General features: G+C 37.8%; 1 protein-coding gene across 1 annotated transcript in view; it reads left to right on the top strand.

Moving 5' to 3' along the window:
- MnM (myomesin and myosin binding protein) overlaps positions 1 to 19,100 on the top strand; it is a 227,392-nt gene that overhangs the window by 111,475 nt on the left and 96,817 nt on the right. The window contains exon 5 of the mRNA XM_081743875.1: positions 16,849 to 17,108. Coding sequence (XP_081600001.1) covers positions 16,849 to 17,108 — 260 coding nt within the window. The remainder of the gene's footprint in view (positions 1 to 16,848; positions 17,109 to 19,100) is intronic.

Below are 19,100 nucleotides of genomic sequence, written 5' to 3'. Positions count from 1 at the left end.
CTGTAGTTTAGGCAAGTACCAAAACTAAAGGTAGGAGAATGCGTCATTGACGTGTGAGACCCGATGTGAGCTGTTGTGGTTTGGATTTTACTTTAAAGAGTAGGTCAACATCTCATATAGGGCCTAACATTGGTGCTGAAAGGAACGCTAAACTCCAATTCAATCAGAATTAGGGCACCAAATTCCTTAACAAAAGAAAGGTCGGTCTACGAAACATGCGTGAACGAATAATTCGGTTTATAAATTATGGAATCACACATAAGCATACACATAATTACGCTAATAATATTGCCACCCATTGGTGAGTTCCATGGTCTAGTTCCAAATACTTTCATTAGATCCTGATTAAATTGATCTTAACCAGCATGGAAGTAAACTTTTTCGAACAAAAGAAATTCATTAAAACCGAAGCATCTCCAGACTCGGACTGCCCCAGGTGGTTAGGCGGTGATCGCCGTCCAGACAGGGGTCAAATCAAAAGGGGGCCAAATGAAAATTTTAATAAAGAGAGCAGGTCACATAAATTTGGAATAAAATTGCGTAAATCGAAATGAAAATTCATTACACCAATTAGCAATATTAAGATTTACTGTTGATAATTTCTTTCCTGATCTCTTATCACATCGCAACCATAGTAGATAATTCCCTTACGACCACCCTGTACGCCTATATGGTTTACACGATTTGCATAAATATACGCAATATGAGTACTTGACATAGTACATGGAGCACAAATGCTTACTGATATTAATGTCCTTACGAGAAGATTTTGTCGTGCTTGTTCAGGAAAGTAAATCTCCCCTTCCCGGAAAAAATATCCCGAGCTATGTGTAGTGGGCGTTCCTTTGCAGCTTATTGTATCCCCTTGTTCACGAATACTGAAACTGATAGTGATAAAAGTCCGTAGTTCTTTGTTAACTAATAACAAATTTCAGCCATCCTAAGGCGAGATGAAAAAAAAGTGTGTTAATTATTACTGTGTGTTATTCTCATAAATATTGTTACAAAACAAATGCCCTGATTTTATATTATAATTTATGGTATGGTGTGGCTACTAAATAATAGTGCGCTTTTATTGTGGGAAAACAGTGGGCAGTTGGGGTAATGGTGGTTGGCCGGATTGAGAATTCAGGGCTAGTAAGGCCCTGCACATCTCTATCGGAGTTGTACGTGAAAATATATTCATCGAAGTCATTTAACTACGGTAGTAACACTGCAACCGTTGAGGTGTTTCACATTCTATCTCCGAAGACTATCATCAGATCCCAAGGAATTTTACATGATATAACCGAGGAAGTCTACTCTTTCAAACAAAAGAATCATCAAAATAAGTGCACTTATGTCAAAGTTATGCGTGAAAACATACAGAACACACGATTGGATTAAGAATCTACTTCCTACCAACCGGTTATAATTAATTTTTAAAAATATTGAAACATCTTTTATAGGTGGTAACATTTGGGAAAACAGAGTGCGTTCACAAAGTTTCAAGACTGAGTGTTCCCCTGAGTAGGGGCGTGCACGCAGAGCCATTCCACCGATAGAGGATAGTAATGGGAGGTGTCAGCTAACCGACCGCATGAGCGTCAGTTGTCTCCAAGACACGGGAGTGAGTAGATCGCGTGCGTGTCAATGACCTCCGTCGAAACCTGAGTGAGTGGAAAATGCAGCGGCATTTGGAGCAGCGTTATGCTGTAAAGTTCTGTGCGAAACTGAACAAAACAGCTAGAGAGGCCTTTCGTATAATTGAAGAGGACTACGAAGAAGATACCTTGTCACGTGTAATGGTTTTCATGTGACACAAGAGGTTCAAAGAGAGCCACGAGGACGTTTTAGACGATGACCGCTCTATAAGACCTGCAACAAGTCGAACTGAGGAAAATCTAGATTTTTGTATTTAAATAATATTTTTATGGTTGGTGATGAATATATTTTTTGTTTAAATATTGTGAAAGTGCGTGCTCTTAAACACTGATCGTCGTCTTAGTGTTAGATTAACGGCCGATGAACTGGGATTGGGTCCAACTATGGTGCTCAAGTTACTGACAGAAGATTTGAAGATGAGAAAAGCGTGTTCGAAACTTGTTCCCAAAGTTCTGACGTATGAACAGAAGGCACGGCGTCTGGCTGTTTGTGAAGAAATGCTTGAGCGTTTGCAAGACGATCCGTATTTTAGTGTGATAAAGTGGTTATTGGTGATGAGACTTGTGTCTACGAGTACGATCCATAAACTAAACGACAAAGTGCGGAATGGCACACCCCCTCATCTCCAAACACAAGAAAGTTCGCATGAGGAAGTCACACGGGAAAAACATGCGCATTGTTTTCTTCAATGCCAAAGGACTGATCCACAAAGAGTTTGTTCCTGCCGTACATAGTGTTACAGATCCGTCTTACGTTTGAATGTTCCGCCGCTTAAAGGATCGAGTCCACCGAATCTGCCCAGATATGAAAGCCGATTGGATTCTTCACTACGATAATGCGCTCTCTCACACTTCGCTCACTGCTGCCGCAGTTTTGGCGCAGTTCAACGTGACAACAATGCCTCATCCACCCTACCGCCCCGACCTCGCTCCCAGCGATGTTTTTTGTTCCTCCGAATGAAGAAAGACCTGGAAGGGGAGCGATTTGCCACGAATCCAGCTTCGACGAGGTTCCTTCTTACGCGCGAAGACTTTCAGAGAGCCTATGAACAATGAAAAACACACTAGCAGCAGTGTATTGATACCCAAGGGTCATATTTCGAAGACTTTATTTCGCTGACTTGAAACTTTGTGAACGCAGACGGTAGCTCATTAGATTAGTGAAAGCCGCATCGAAATATTAACAACGGTTCTCAAGTTGAGGCTGCATTGCTAAGTTTCCATTGAGGTACGTTTCTTCGTCAGGCGTTGTATGAATTATGTGAATACATTTTATAATTAATTAATTATTGAATTGTTTAAAATATTTTTGCATAGGAACATTAATTGGGAATAGCTTATTCGATTAGTGAAAACCGTATCGACTTATGACGAACGGTTCATGATATAATTGCGAACATTTTTACATACATACATACATACATACATACATACATACATACATTGCGAACTGAGAACTTCTTTCTTTAAAGTCAGTTAAAAAGGTAGACCGATAGAGAGAGAAAGTCCCAGTCAGTCATTCAGTAGGCCGAGAAATTGTTAAGGGGATAATATGCGCAAAATTTGTAATACCGACCCTTACTGGGATGAATTAATTCAGTCTGGCTGGTTCTTGTTTCTCCTGTGTTATATTAACACGTGCTTGTGAAACAGAAAACTTGTGTATGAAAAAATATTCTAACAAAAAAGTCGTTCAGAAATATTTACTACATTTATCCAGGTTTTAAGTTGCTGTGTACCTTTATTTAACCTGTTATGTTATAATGGCCTAAATCACATTATTAGATTGAACACAAGTATATACAAGTAGACCTAATTACTATATCGGACGCTTAAGAATCTTCTGAGGATTGTACCCTCTTGGGGCGGCTTAGACAACGTAAGTGAACTCACTGCGCCAGTTCTTTAAGTTTTAGTCCCGATGGAGGTACTATTCTCGAATTCAAACTGGAGGTTCCACTTTGAACAGTAGATCCCGTCTTATACAGGGTGTTTCAAAACAACATTGACAAAGTTTGGGAGGTGGTTCCTGACACCAAGATAAAACAAAAACTATAGACCAACCTAGGTGCACAAATGCTTCCTTTCGGAGTTATAGGCTGCCGAAAACATGAAAAAAAGAACTTTAAAAGGTCCATAGCTCCAAAACTATGGGACCTATCGTAGTCGTGTCAAGTCTTCACTTAGGAATTAGTATCGGCTCTATCCAAAAATTCATGTTTCAGAATCCTGCGATACTTCCGCAATAACTTTTTCAGATTGAATTTCGCTACGTGCATATAATTGGAAGTAGTCACCAACTACCTCTATAATAATTGTTGCGGAGGTACCGCAGGATTCTGAAACTAAGAAATGCTGTAGTTAACACATCATGTATTGCCAAATACCAAACACATACCTGTTGTTAATAATCGTTTGTTAAGCTAAATAACCAATTTCACCTTTATAGGTGTGCCTGTCATTTGACTGACTAATTTTCTGTAAATGTATGAAGTGAAGAAAAATAGAAATATCTGGAATCTGCATTAATGGTGGCATTATTACATCTATTGCGGTGCAGACAAACGAAAATGTCAATTTGAAAATATAGTACGGTAACTTGGATTCTAATTTGGGAGTTCCTACAAAAATGCCGATTTCCTTGTTATACTGTGTGTGCTATGTGATTATAAAAATAGCTTCAGTAGCAGATACTTTCCTATTTAGCCTGCTACAAGTAGCATCCTCAGAAGAAAAAGAAAATTGAATACTGGATGAAATGGTCAATTTCTTTTTCCAATGATTGCTAACTCAAAATATTTTACTTTTGTGAAATATTGAGTAATAGCTGCCCTACAATTAATTTTGATTAGTAATTTTAAATTTCATTCACTACACTTTCAGAGAAGAATCAAAAATGAGAAAATGTGTTGGAAATTCTTTGCGGTGCATAGCTAATTATTATTATTGTATCAAAGCTTCATTTGAATTTTAAATGTGTCAGTAAACTTTCTCTACTAATTTTGAAGGTAAACGATGAATTTAATTTGCAAACACATAGTGTGCAAATGTCGATTTGGAGTAGTCGTCAACATGACCGTAAATATTACTTACATGTTCTGTTGTTTGTATCTTTATTTTATCTACTAGCCTTCACTTTCTCCTGTCTTGATCGAATGTTTACAGACTTATGTCAACTTGTCTCTTTCTTGCCTTCTCTTCTCTCTAATATTTTTTTACTTTCTTTATATCTCTCTTTTCTTTCGACTAGTTATATCTCAGCAGGTTAAGAAATTTTACACCATGCTTTTTTCTCTCTATTTTATATTTTCTTTTATTTTTTCTGCTTTTCAAATTTACAAAGAAATCATGCAGAAAGATATATATATATATATATATATATATATATATATATATATATATATATATATATATATATATATATATATATATAATAGTTGAAAAAATGCTTTCTCTTCGTCTTCTTTCCATGTCATCTGATAAAAAATCTATTCCATGTTAGCACCATCTGAAAATCAGTGTTGGGCAAATTTCAATTGAATTAACAATTAATAAATTAATCTGTAAATTTAATTGTTGGTTTTAATTAACAATTTAAGTAATGGTCAATTGTTAATTGCAGTTGGCCATTCATAAATGAGAATTAATTGCGATTAATCAATTGATTGAGAGTAATTGCAGTGGAAAGTAATTGCAATTGATTCAGTCATTCAATTGCAGTTGAAAATAATTGGCAATAATTCAGTTTCAATAAATTTGCAAAGCAATTACTTTCATTTGATCCATCAATTGCAATTGATTTTTACTGATTAATTTTCAGCATTGTAGTTGTGTATATTAGGGATGGCCAAAATTTCCCGGTACCCGGATACCAGAAAATGTATTTTCCAGAATCGAGAATTTCACTTTCCGGAATTCGGAGAAACTCCGATGTCGGAAATATTCGGGAATATTTTAAATTCGTATTTTTCCGAATTCCCGAATTTTTCCGACATCAGGAATTTTTCTGAATTCCGGAATTTTTCCCACATCTCAACCTTTCCAAATTCCGTACTTTCTCTAAACTCCGGAATTTCTCCGAAATATGTTTTTTTTAATTCCGGAATTTTTCCGGTTTTACTTTCCGGGTTATGGAAGGTAAAAGTTCAGAATTGGCCATCGCTAGTGTGTTTTCATATATATATATATATATATATATATATATATATATATATATATATATATATATATACACAGACGCGGACCCAAGGCTATAGCCCCCCTTGACGCTCAGGTATACGCCAGATAAATGAGCTTCAATCTTGCTTTACACTGGATAAAGCTGCAAACTATGGTTTAGCCCCTCCCTTGTTCATATCCTGGTTCCGCCACTGATATATATATATGTAAAACTGTTTGACGGTTAACTCCTTCTACCCCGATAGACCGATTGTGATTATTTTTGGTTCATAAGTGAAAGTTGGCCAAATTTAGGATTTTATTATATTTTCTGAAAAGGATTATCTAAGAGAGCTAGGGTGATTCTAACATTTATGCCAAAACTAGAGTATGTCAGGAGCCTCTTCAAGTTAGAATGATAAAACTAACAAGGGAGGGTCACGATGTGGCCGAGCCGAACGGGATCCGAACGAGACAATTGTGTTTACATTTGGTATATTATAACTAGACGAATCCCAAAGCTATACGTGTCATCGGGCGGAATGTCGTGAGTTACAACATATTTTGTAATGTAATAACTACAAAGCTGGCAGAATAGATCGAACCGGGTCATCTGTTCAGAAGCGGTTGGGTAAATGGAAAGCTCGGCGAACACTTATCCCATCATTTTCAAGGACACACTTTCTGGTATAAAAAATTTTGCCCCAGGGTCCCCCACAGGGTCCCAGACGGGGTCCAACTCAAAATTTTCAAGTGACAAGGGGGGTTAAGTAGCACACCATTTGAAAGCTATTTTAAAATGAAAGAAAATGGGACAAGTCTCGACTCTTTAGGACAACATTGTGCAAAATGGTGGCGTGTCAAAACGAAATCAAAAACAATTTTAAAGTCCATGGTCACCCCTATAAATCGGAAACGGTAAGGCAAATGTGAAAAGAGGAAAGGAAGTTTGGTATTATTTTCAAAGTACAACGGTTTAAGTTGAAACGTCTTGTCCCAGGGTCCCCACAGGGTCCCAGGTGGGTCCATCTTAAAAGTCTGAAATGGCAAGGGAGGTTAAGTAGCACATCGTTTGAAAGCTGCTGTTAAATGAAAGAAGATGAAGCAAGTCTCGACTTTCTACGACAAATCTGTACAGAATGGCGGCGGGTCAAAATATTAACAAAATGGCACCTTGAATCCAAGATGGCCGCTTAAAACCTATAGGTTTTGTTTCTAATGCACGTTCTCACGGTTCTCTCGACATTATTTACGTGAATATAACGAATATGCGATGAACACACAACTCTGACATCCTATTCATTCTGCTAAAAAAGTTTAATACATTCGGGTACTTTTCTAATTCTGTCATACGTAGTTCATACATAAAGGACTTACTGCACCAGTTAGGTTGGGGACTGTATTGTAACCTATTCGTGATGGTTACATTTTTATGCCATTCGGTGGTTTGATCTCAATATTTCAAGCAATACCGAATATACAAAAAAAAAAAAAAAAAAAAAAAAAATCATTTACAAGATTGGCGAGCAGTACCAAACTACGTGTAAATCATCTCAGTGCATCGAGCTGCGCAAATTTTGTTGGTTTGTCACAATATTCCAAGAAATAGCATATTTAGATACAAACTCATTTTTCACGCTAGCAGCCATATTGGATTACAGATGATACTCTTTGATATTTTGTGGATATATTCTATTAATCATTAATGTAAATACCACATTCCGCTTCTGCAACACCAGTGATTTGAGCTTGACATGCATTCGATACATAGTGCAGCATTTTGAACTTAAGATGTCGCGTTTTTGAACATTTCGCATCTTTCCGTCACCTACTGATCAACATTCGTGCCAAATTTGATTTTCCCAGCTTCAGCAGTTTGGTATGCCTATCTTTTCGATATATGTTTTAAGCGGTCATCTTGGATTCAAGGTGACCATAGATTTTCAATTAAGTTTTTGTTTACATTTTGACCCACCGCCATTTTACACAGAGTTGTCATAGAAAGTCGACACTTGCTTCATCTTCTTTCATTTAACAGCAGCTTTCAAACGATGTGCTACTTAACCCCTCTTGCTCTTTGAAACTTTTTAGTTGGACCCCACCTGAAACCCTGTGGGGGCCCTGGGACAAGACGTTTTAACTTAAAGTTTTGTACTTTGAAAATAATACCACACTTCCTTTCCGGGTTTTACATTTGTCTCACCACTTCCGATTTATAGGGGTGGCCATGGACTTTTCAATTAAGTTTTTGTTTACATTTTGACCCGCCGCCATTTTGCACAGGGTCACCGTAGAGAGTCGAGACTTGCTCCATTTTCTTTTATTTTACAACAGCTTTCTAACGATGTGCTCCCGCTGCCATTTGAAAATTTTGAGTTGGTCCCGTCTGGGACCTTGTGGGGGATCCTGGGGCAAAATTTTTTATACCAGAAAGTGTGTCCTGGAAAATCATGGGATACGTGTTCGCCGAGTTTTTCATTTACTCAACCGTTTCCGAACAAAGGAGTCGATTCAAACTATTCTGCGAGGTAATTTTTTCTAGCTTTTACATTACAAAATATGTCGTAACTCACGATATCCTGCCTGGCGTCACGTATAACTTTGGGATTCGTCTAGTTATAATATATCATATGCAAACAGAATTGTCTCGTTTGGGTCTCAGCGGAGCAATTTCATGACCCTCCCTTGTAAGTGTATCTCCTCATTACAAATAAGGGGACCCATACTCTAGAAACTTTAAAATTTCAGTTTTAAGGGGGAGCAGAGCGGCTTTTTTAAAATAAATAAAAATGAATGTAGCGATATTTAGAGGCCAATATCTCCTAGATCGTTATATGAATTCTGTGACTTTTGGGACATAAGTGGACCATAATTGACTTCGGCTTTTAGTACATCATCGGCATGAGGGAAAGAAGGGATGAGAGTTTGGGTGGGAAGAACTGATATGTAACAATAATAAAAATGACCGATATTAGTGTTTAATCCATAGTTTTCGGTGTCAGTAAGATGTACAGTGGCACAGTCAATTCCTTTTGACACCAAGTTCCGCACATTATATTGAGAGCGTTATTTATGAATGTTTATCATTACACTTTCATTAAAATGCTTATCTAAGGGGATGTAGGGTTCAAATACTATCTATATACCTGTTCTCCCAGTGCAACGAATGAGCATTTCAGATAGTAACAGTATAATAGAACGCTCGACCTCTAAAGGAAAAAAGTATGAGGAAGGGTGGAGCTTAGAAAAACACGATTTTTGACAAGTTGCATGTCTTAGAGAGCAACCTTTGCGATAGTTTATGCATGAGTAACAACCAGAAGCGCCATTTTAGAGTTTGCCAAGGGAAGGTAAGATCGTCCACAAACATAGAGAGTTCTACGTTTCTCTTTAGAATATTAGTATACAATTTATTAAAAAAAAAGCTTTTGTTTTTCCCCTAGTATCAGAAATTGTCGAAATCATTTTCTGTTTTCAACGTTGATCCCCAGAGAAATAGAAGGGAACAGATAGCGCGAAGCATTTTTTAAATCGATTCAGCATCTCCAGAATACATCCAATACCACCTACAACAATATACTGAAACCGAAAGTAGTTAAATTTACTAGTACTTCCGGTTTCAATATTGATTTCGTAGTTCAAAAACGGTAAAAAAATTAGAGGAGTTCTTTTTTATTCGATTCAGCGTCCCAAAAATAGGGTCCATCTTCTTTGTTAAATCTCTGTTCAAACCGGATGTGACGGAAATCGGTCAATTCCGGTTTCAACGTTGATCGTTATAGAACAAGAACGGCTATAGATATCGACAAGTGGTTTTCAGCTATTGTTCAGCGTCTAAAGAGAATGTATCATCACCATACGCAATATTCTGCTAAAACCAGAAGTAGTTGAAATTTACTGGTACTGCCCGTTTCAATACTTATTTCCGTAGGTTGAAAACCTAACGAAAGGATGTTTTTTTAAAAGAAAGAAAAACGGTATTTTCACAGAGATTTAGTGTCCTAACAATGAGTTTTTTCGACTTTTACCTATCTGTTCAAACCGGAAGTAGTGAGAATCTACGATTTAATTTGTTACAACATTGATTGTATGACGATTAAAACGGAAATAGATATCGATAAACAGTTTTCTGATAAGGATAGTATCGCAAGAATAATGTTTCACCTCTCATTTTAATCTCTTGTTGCAATAGAAATTGATAGACATCAATTAGAACCTTTGGTTTCAATGTTAAGCTCCACAGACCCAAAATAGCAAATAACAAGTAATGGATTATTGATATGGAGTTAGAATTTGCCTAACATGTTCTATTTTTGATCTTATTCCTCTACTGCAACCTATAGTTACAGATATACTACTTCAAGTGTGAGTATTCCATTCGCATAGTGTGGAAGTTCACCATAGTTTCACACTGGGAAATGAAACTCGCTTGCCGTCGTTTTAATAGTTTTAGATTATATACTAAAGAACCCTGCACAGTTCTTAAGGAAATTGGGTTTCGGTGAAATTGCTTCAAACCGTGATATGTTGTAGATATTCTGCTCCCTAGAAAAGGTCTTAATGGGCACAACCACCAATCACTAAACGTTTGGCCACTACAGGACCACTTTCTGAAAACAACCGAAGATAATGATATTCTGCATTTTCGGTGAAAATGACTGAAACCGTGATATATACTAGATATTATTATCTTGAGAAAAAAGTCTCAATGGGCACAACCACCATTCACTGACCATTTGGACATAACAGGGCCACTTCTTTGAAAACAATGGAAGATAACGATATTCTGCATTTCGGTGTAAATGCCTGAAACCGTGATATATTGTAGATATTGTTATCTCGAGAAAAAGTCTCAATAGGAACAACCACCAATCACTGACCATTTGGCCACTACAGGGCACTTTTTTGAAAACAGCCGAAGATAGTGATATTCTGTATTTCGGTGAAAATGACTGAAACCGTGATATACTGTAGATATTTTTATCTTGAGAAAGAAGTCCCCTTGGGCACAACCCCTATTCACTGACCATTTGGACAGAATAGGGACAAACAACGGAAGATAACGATATTCTGGATTCACTGCACAGTAACTTTTAACTTTTTCATGCTTACGAAATAAGAAGTACAATTTCTTACGCAAATGAGGATGCTGAATACGAAAATGATAATAAAGATGTTAATTTTTTTCGAGTTTAAATGTAATCGACAGAAATATGTGTTGTGTAATGTTAACACTCTCAGATTCTTGCATTTTCTTTGTTGACTTTCATTTAAGTAGCTACTGCTTCAGTATTGTTCACCCGAGTATCGTGGTTCATATGTCATTCCCTTCAGAATAAACCAGGTTTGTAAGTGGTACAATGCACATGTACACATTATATACAAGAAAAGGGAAATTTGAGGTAAAATTGTTAATTGTCCGCCCAAAAATCCCTTTTCAATTGTAGCGCCCCTGGTGCAGCCCCGGCTACAGGTACCCAAATATAAAATATCTTGGAAGCTACAAGAAAAGGGCTACGTAATGGGTGTGCGAAGTTTCATTGTAATATGTGTAACCAGGGCAAGAGTGATTACTTTTCATAAATCAAAGAATTGCGGTGGAATGGTGACAGAGAAAAACGCAATATATTCTCTATGTGAAAGCCTATTATCTCTAATAACATATACAGTTTAATTGCGGCAAATCAAGCAGAAAATACAGAGGAATAACATAGTTTTGACGAAGGAAAAATTTTGTACTCTTGCCTCATATGGTGGGGTAAAAGTAAACAACGGTTGGGGCAACGATGTACAGTCGAATCAAAACATAGAAACGTAGGCATAAACACCAAAAAAGACATGGAATCACAGATATATATGTACTGATTACATGGAACTAAGGAAGTTATAAAATACCAAACAGATTAGTGTCAAATGGAACTGCCAACAAATGTTACAGTACTGTATATCATACATGATATAATTACAAAATATTAAAATAGGAGAAATCAGTTCAACATTAATCACGAAGCAAAAAAAAGTTACTTCCGGTGCACACAGTAGTCACACACGTACACAGACTTCCTTTGATTAAGATTGGAACATTATTCGTGAATCCACTCGCATATGATACAGAAAATCCTCATTTCACCGTTTGGTGTATCTGAAAACAATTTCCCACTGAATTTGCTGGGCGTACCCATGAGTGTGGATGACTTTGATGCGAATTTCTACCTCCTTTTGTGTTCCCGTTCCACATAAGATATGCTCAACAACTCCGGCTGCGAAATTCTAAACGATAATGCAAACGTTTTGTTAGTAGTCTATAGCCGCCAACTTCTGTCTTACCTCTGCAAATGTTTTTTACTAAATGTTACGTGTTGGCTTCTACATTTTCTTTACCCAACTTTAAAACAAGCGGCAAGTGTGAACGTTCACACTTGCCCCGTACACTCTTGCCCCGCTTCAGGGATCTTCCAATAATTGCCTGCCATCTCCCGCCAGAGCATTCTTTCTTTTGCGTACGTCTGATAAGAAATCGAACTTATTCAGCTTTTCCAGGAAATATTTCCAATCCTGCAACTTCAGCTGAAACTACTTTATGAACTGTGATACTTACCTACGAATCTTTTACTTCTTTCCTTTTGCAACAAACTTTCTACTCTGCTGCTCTTCACACTGCCCGCACACGGCTCCCCTTCATTTCCGCTCCTACATGTGTCATGCCGAACTAATTTTCAACATTCGTTTGGTTATCGACGTTGCCACTTCTTCGTCAATAGCATTTTCACTCTTGTCCCAGCGTTCACTCTTGCCCTGGTTACCCATATCTACGGTAGTTATGAGGGAAAAAAATATTTCTCAGTCCTGCTTGACAATACCAAATTTCATATAGGGAAAAGGAAGATACAAAATGAAAATACAGTGACGCTTGTATGTAAAGAGCGAAAAGTGTATTTTGTTATAACGTTAGACCCTCTTGACATGAGACAAAAAATCGCTTGAAGCAACCATATATGTTCTAGTATGATAATTGGTTATATGTGTGCGGGGCACAGCGTTTCTCCCAAAGAATGTAAAAGGGTTAGTAAGAAATTAAAACTATATAGAATGGAACTGATGAAACAAAACTTACATGGATATTATAAACGGCGCCTCTTTGTCTGTCGCTTGTACTGCGGTTCTGGAACATCTCTAGCGATTGTCCAACAATAATCAGCAAGCATAGACTTGCTCCAGTGGCCCTGATATCGTTTCTCCATCGTAGATATAACTTGATGGAAATATTCCGCATGTTCATCGCTGCCTGCTCCGAAATTTTCTGGGAAGAGATGTATGTGGCAGTGCAACATGTGGGTTTTTAGTGACATATTACACCCCATTGCTTGATAAGAAGATATTAGGTACTCCACTAATTCCTAATAGCTCTGGGTTCGCTCGTTTCCCAAAATATTCGTCACCAAGTCTCTGAAATGCAATTTCCCATGCAATTTTCTTATCTTCTAACACTGCATCAAATTCAGGATCATTGACTAGCTGTCGAATTTGAGGATCAATAAAAATTCCTTCATTTTAGTTTCAGTAATTTTAGGCAGAATATATTTGAAGGCATCACATGCTTCGTTCATACTTTTAACGTAGTTTTTGATTAAACCCAATTTAATATATAAAGGAGAAAGTAAAACTCTGCTGGAATGTATCAAAGGAACATGTTGAACGTTCTTTTCTCCTGTCCCCAAAGATTTATGATGTGGCTTGTCTATTTTTTTACGTAGTGGGAAACCTTATCACGACTGTCCCATTTGCATAAAACAGCAATAGTTTGTATAGAAGAGTTGCATGGCTAGAACTTTTAATTCGGCACATATATTCCAATTATGTTCATTATAATTTATAGCTTTCAGCAGTTTTTCCATGTTAGCGTATATCTCCTTCCAGTGGACTGCATCACCGATTGAGATTGATGACAACACATTCCCATTGTTCACTAACACACTTTTAGACTTAGTTTTGACGCGTCTATGAACAGCCGCCATTCAGTATGATGTTCAATGTTAAGATATTTATAAGATCAGTTACATTTTTACAACACACTATGTCACTTTCCATTGAAAAATATACTTCCAGGGAATTCTGACGTGTACGATACACGAATGCTTTAATATCTCCAGAAAGAGCTTCCCACTGCTTGAGTCTAGATGCCAGCAGTTCTGTGCAACTTTTTGACAAGGTCATTTAATTCCTGTTGAGTGATTATATGGCGAATAGATAGTGATATGGTGGTTGTGAAGTCAGGATCGGTGGATGACGAGGAATCTGCAACAGGACTTGACATACCTGGGTCGATAATGTCCGCCTCTTGCTCGTCGTTGGATGAAACAGTGGAGTAAGATACGGGAAGTTGTAGAACCTTTAGTTCTTCAGAATGTGGCACAGGACGAATAACAGAAGAGATATTGGGATAAATAATAGCCCACTTTTTTCTACTTGGATAGACTTTTAATTGGAGGAACCATGCAAAAATAACAGTTTGAAGTATGATCTGGCTGCTCTCTCTATATAATTAGAACTGCAAACGGCATGCATGACCTTTTCTAGATAGCCGGTCCCGCAAGTTTTTAGAACAAGTATTACAACAAATATATGGTGCCCACTTCTTGTCCATATCTCCCACTCTACAGCCAAAATACAAGTGATAGGCTTCCTTTATGATATGTGCGAAATATCTTTTTAATTGGCAATTAACGTAAAAAAATGTTCGCAATATTAACACATTTACGCATCCGGGATTGCAAATTGTAACTAGAAAAGAATCTTAACAACACATTTACTCTGGCAAACTCTGCAATACAAACAGACAGTGATGTGGTTGGTGTTTCTTTGTCAGAGAAGAAGTACGAGCGAGGACAGCAATAAGGCTAATCGTCAAACAATGGAAGTTCATTGAAATAAACAGAGAGCTCCTATTGCCACGAACCCTTAACTTGCGCGCCGGAGTACATCAAGTGATAACGTATTTCTTTGAAACCCGAACCAATCTTCAAAAACTAATTTCATATTCGTTATCAGCACACTAAAATTAGTAAGAATTGGTTACTTTTATCTCCGAAGCATTTTCACTGTTGACCAGTGTTTTCGGTGGAAACGACTGAAACCGTGATATGTTGTAGATTATTGTGATCCTGAGAAAAAAGTCTGAATGGGCCCAACCACCAATCACTGACCGTTTGGTCACTACAGGGCCAGTTTTTGAAAACAGGCCAAGATAATAATGTTCTGCATTTCGGTGAAAATGACTGAAACCGTGATATATTGTAGATATTGTTATCGTGAGAAAAAGTCTCAATGAGGACAACCACCAATCACTGACCATTTGGCCACTACATGGCCACTTTTTTCAAAACAGCCGTAGATAATGATATTCTGCATTTCCGTGAAAATGATTGAAACCGTGATATTTTGTAGATATTATCTCGAAAAAAGTCTCAATGGGGACAACCACCAAACACTGACCATTTGGCCACTACATGGCCACTTTTTTCTAAAACAGGCGTAGATAACGATATTCTGGGTTTCAGTGAATATGACTGAAATCGTGAAATGTTGTAGACGTTGGATCCTGAAAAATATTGTTAATTTGTGGCTATCGAACATGGGTAGGTTAGTTGGTAGAGAATGTGTTCCCATTCGGGAGGTTCAACCCGGGCCATTTATCCTATCTTGGGTTTTCCAGGGCTTTCTTTTATCCCGTAAGATGAACATCTGGCTGCTATCTATGCTTAAATTGTGTTGGTGGCTACTCTCCCCACCTCTTTTCCGGGTTGCGGGATAAGATGAAAAAGTCTAAACCTTCTCAGGCTTTATACAATTCCACCGAAATCCTAGAATATCGTTACCTTCTGCTGTTTTCAAAAAACTGTCCCTATAGTAGCCAATCGGTCAGTGATTGGCGGTTGTGCCCATTGAGACTTTCTCTCAGGATCACAATATCTACAACATATCACGGTTTCAAGCAATTCCACCGAAATCCAGAATACCGTTACTTTATTGTTTTCTTAAATGGCCCTATAATGGCCAAACGATCAGTGGTTAATGGTTGTGCCCATTAATATTTCTGTCAGGAGCAGAATATTTACAACATATCATGGTTTCAAGCAATTCCACCAAAACCCAGAATACCGTTATCTTCTGCTGTTTTCAAAAACGTGGTCCTGTAGTGGCCAAACGGTCAATGATTGATGGTTGTGCCCATTGAGCCTTTTTCTCAGAATTATAATATCTACATCATATCATGGTTTCAGGCTATTCCACCGAAATCCAATGTCCATAAAGATTGTTCTTTTTGCGATTTAGAATTACCGTATTTTTTCTGTGTGGTAGATTTTTCCTTACATTATGCGTTCAGTAATATTATCGTTCAATTTCCACCCACACCCGCGACAGGAGTCCAGAGAAAAATGAGCCAGACATAAAGGTAATTCGTAAGGATCTAGGTTCATCTTTCGAACTTACTTTCTCACATGCCATTTAGGTTTCTATGACAAGAATTGTGCCACATTCCGGATTGCATTTCTCCCCCTTTTAATACAGAATAACTATCTGTTTCCCATTATCATTGTTATTTATTTTTTAAACTTAGTAGTAATACAACAATATTTAGGGATGATTATCGAAAAGTATTTATAGGAGATTATATAGGTTAGTCTCCTGATTGAAAAATTGATTTAAATTAGTTTAAAAAGGACCTTTTTAGAGACAAATTTTTGAAAAATCATGTGGGATAAGTGTAATGATTTCGATCGTTGATTTTCATAAAAACGTTATTGAGGAGCAAGAAAACGATTTGGACAGTTTTAAATTCTTGAATAAGTTATTTAAAGACGACTTGTGGGGAGCTAACTTTTCTTTCAACTGGAATTTCTAACAGTGATTTTCCTGAACCAGAAACCGAAATAATGTATCGTTAAAATGTTTTCCACTATTGTAATTTTGAACTGTTCATATCTCAGGCACTTCTGCTAATATAAGCATGTTTTTTTTCTCTCTGTTAATGTCTTTTGCTTTTCAGGATATTTGGTGGAGCGGAAAGAAGCGGGGTCGCCGGCGTGGGTACGTGCTCATGCTGTCGTGGTTCGTGACCCTGAGCTAGCATTAAGTGGGCTTGAGCCTGGTCATCGCTACCTCTTTCGAGTCAGTGCTGAAAATGCACTTGGATTGTCAGATCCAAGTGAAACTTCAGAACCAGTGACAGTTACTCAAACATGTGTTGCCACAGTTCCACACTTTTTACATGAACTAAAAGACGCAGTAGCCCTGGAAAATGAAAAGGTATGTACCAGGTATTTTTAATTTCTTTTTAGCAAGTTTTACGATTCCTCTGTAACTATAAACTTACATATTTTACACATGTATTTAGTAATAGTTTAATTAGTAAATAAATAAAACTCAAAGTATAAATGTATGTATTTATGACCATCAATAGAAGATAAGAAAATTAGCCACGTTCTGTACAGGTATTAGATTGAGATTTCACTACTACATAAACTGCAATTTAAATGTAAAAGAGATACTTTCAATAGACCGATATTTTTTGCCATAAAGGAAGATTCGGTGGCAGACGACATGGATTCTTTAAGAAATATAGTGACTTGATTTTGAGTTTAGTCTCTCTTTAAGCAACGAGATTACATGAGACGGGATAAAGCGTAATGTGGGATCCAAACCACATGAGTTTCCGCGAGAATCAAACCTGTATCCCCACGCAAAAGGTGCATACGCTAACTGCTTAGCCACATGGAAACTCTTTTTTTTTTTTTTTTTTTTTTTTTTTTTTTTTTTTTAGCAAACATGACAGAACTTCTTAACTTGAACATTTCTCTGATTTGGACAATTGTGTCGTAGCCGGAGAAATTTTTATTTATTTCTACATATTTAAACCCCTGTAATCTGGACATCTCGATATATTGGACATTGCATACCCATGTCTTAAAAGTGTACAGAGATTTTTACCCTATATGTCCTTGTTAAACTATAAAGAGTAAAAGTGATCTGAAAAAATTATTATCCCTGGAAAGATGTAGACTAATACAACAAATAATTTAGTCGAGATGTCAACGCCGAAGTATGAATATCTCTCGGAGGCATGTATCCTCCGAGAAACACTTTCCACCAGTTGCTGATAGATATCAAGTGGGATGGCAACTCACTCCTCCTGCAAGGCGGTTTCAAGTGCGGCAGGTGAATTTGGACGAGTTGGTCTGGACCTTAAACGTCGCTTCGATTCATCCCACAGATGTGTTACGGCGTTGAAATCAGGCAATTGAGCAGGCCACTGGAGTCGTTGCACATTGTTCTCGTCATACCACGACATAAAACTGACAACCTTATGGCAAGGTGAATTATCATCCTGATAGTAACATGGGTCCATTCCAAAGAATTTCCACAATGTGGGAAACACCGAATTGTCCAAAATGTCTAGATAATTTGTACTCGTCATGTTACTAGGCACAACAACAAGCGGGTCTAGGCCGAATACCCCACACCATTACACCACCACCATCAAATTTCACTGTTGGCACAATCAGTCTGGTAAGAAGTGTTCCCCGGGCTGTCACCACACCCCCACCCGACCACCTGACATGAAATACGTGTAGCGCGATTCATCACTCCATAACGCATGTTTCCATTGCTCTAGAGTCCAATTTCGATGAGCTTCACACTATACAACCTCCTTGCTTTGTTCGTTGGAGTGATGTGTGGCTTGTGGGAAACTGCTCTACCACAGAAACCAAGTGCATGCAGTTCTGTCTTGAAAGTGTTCAGTGAATCTGGTGTGCCAGGTGCAGTGTGGAACTCGTGCTGGATGGCAGATGCAGTTTGACGGCGATTGTTGGATACCATTCGTTTCAGCACTCTCCTGTCTCTGTCCGTCAATTTCTTGGGGCGTCCGGGTCTTTAAGGACACTGGTGTCACCGTGACGTTTCCATTTCAGGATTGCATCACGTACCGTTGATTTTGGGTGGTGTAATTGGTCACTAATGACACGATTCGATAAACCCGCAATATGACAGCCGATGATGGCTCCCATATCGAACTCACTAAGTTCTTGTCTGTGCGCCATTCTCAGTCAAACTGACTCCTCGCCCGACGCACGATAACTGGTAATGCCTTTTGCACCGAAACAAATGACTGGCGTCGTGCAAATTGCTCTGGATTCCTTACGGCGATGTCCTATCAGACTGACCGGTGACTTTTTGGTAGATAGTGTATATACGGTACGAAATATGATAGTATTACGTACATGATATTCCACCATGAAA

This window comes from Thermobia domestica, chromosome 17, assembly GCF_964235325.1.
Source record: "Thermobia domestica chromosome 17, izTheDome1.hap1.1, whole genome shotgun sequence".
NCBI classification, from domain to species: domain Eukaryota; kingdom Metazoa; phylum Arthropoda; class Insecta; order Zygentoma; family Lepismatidae; genus Thermobia; species Thermobia domestica.
Note: the sequence above shows the minus strand (reverse complement) of the source record. Positions and strands in the feature narration are given on the sequence as shown.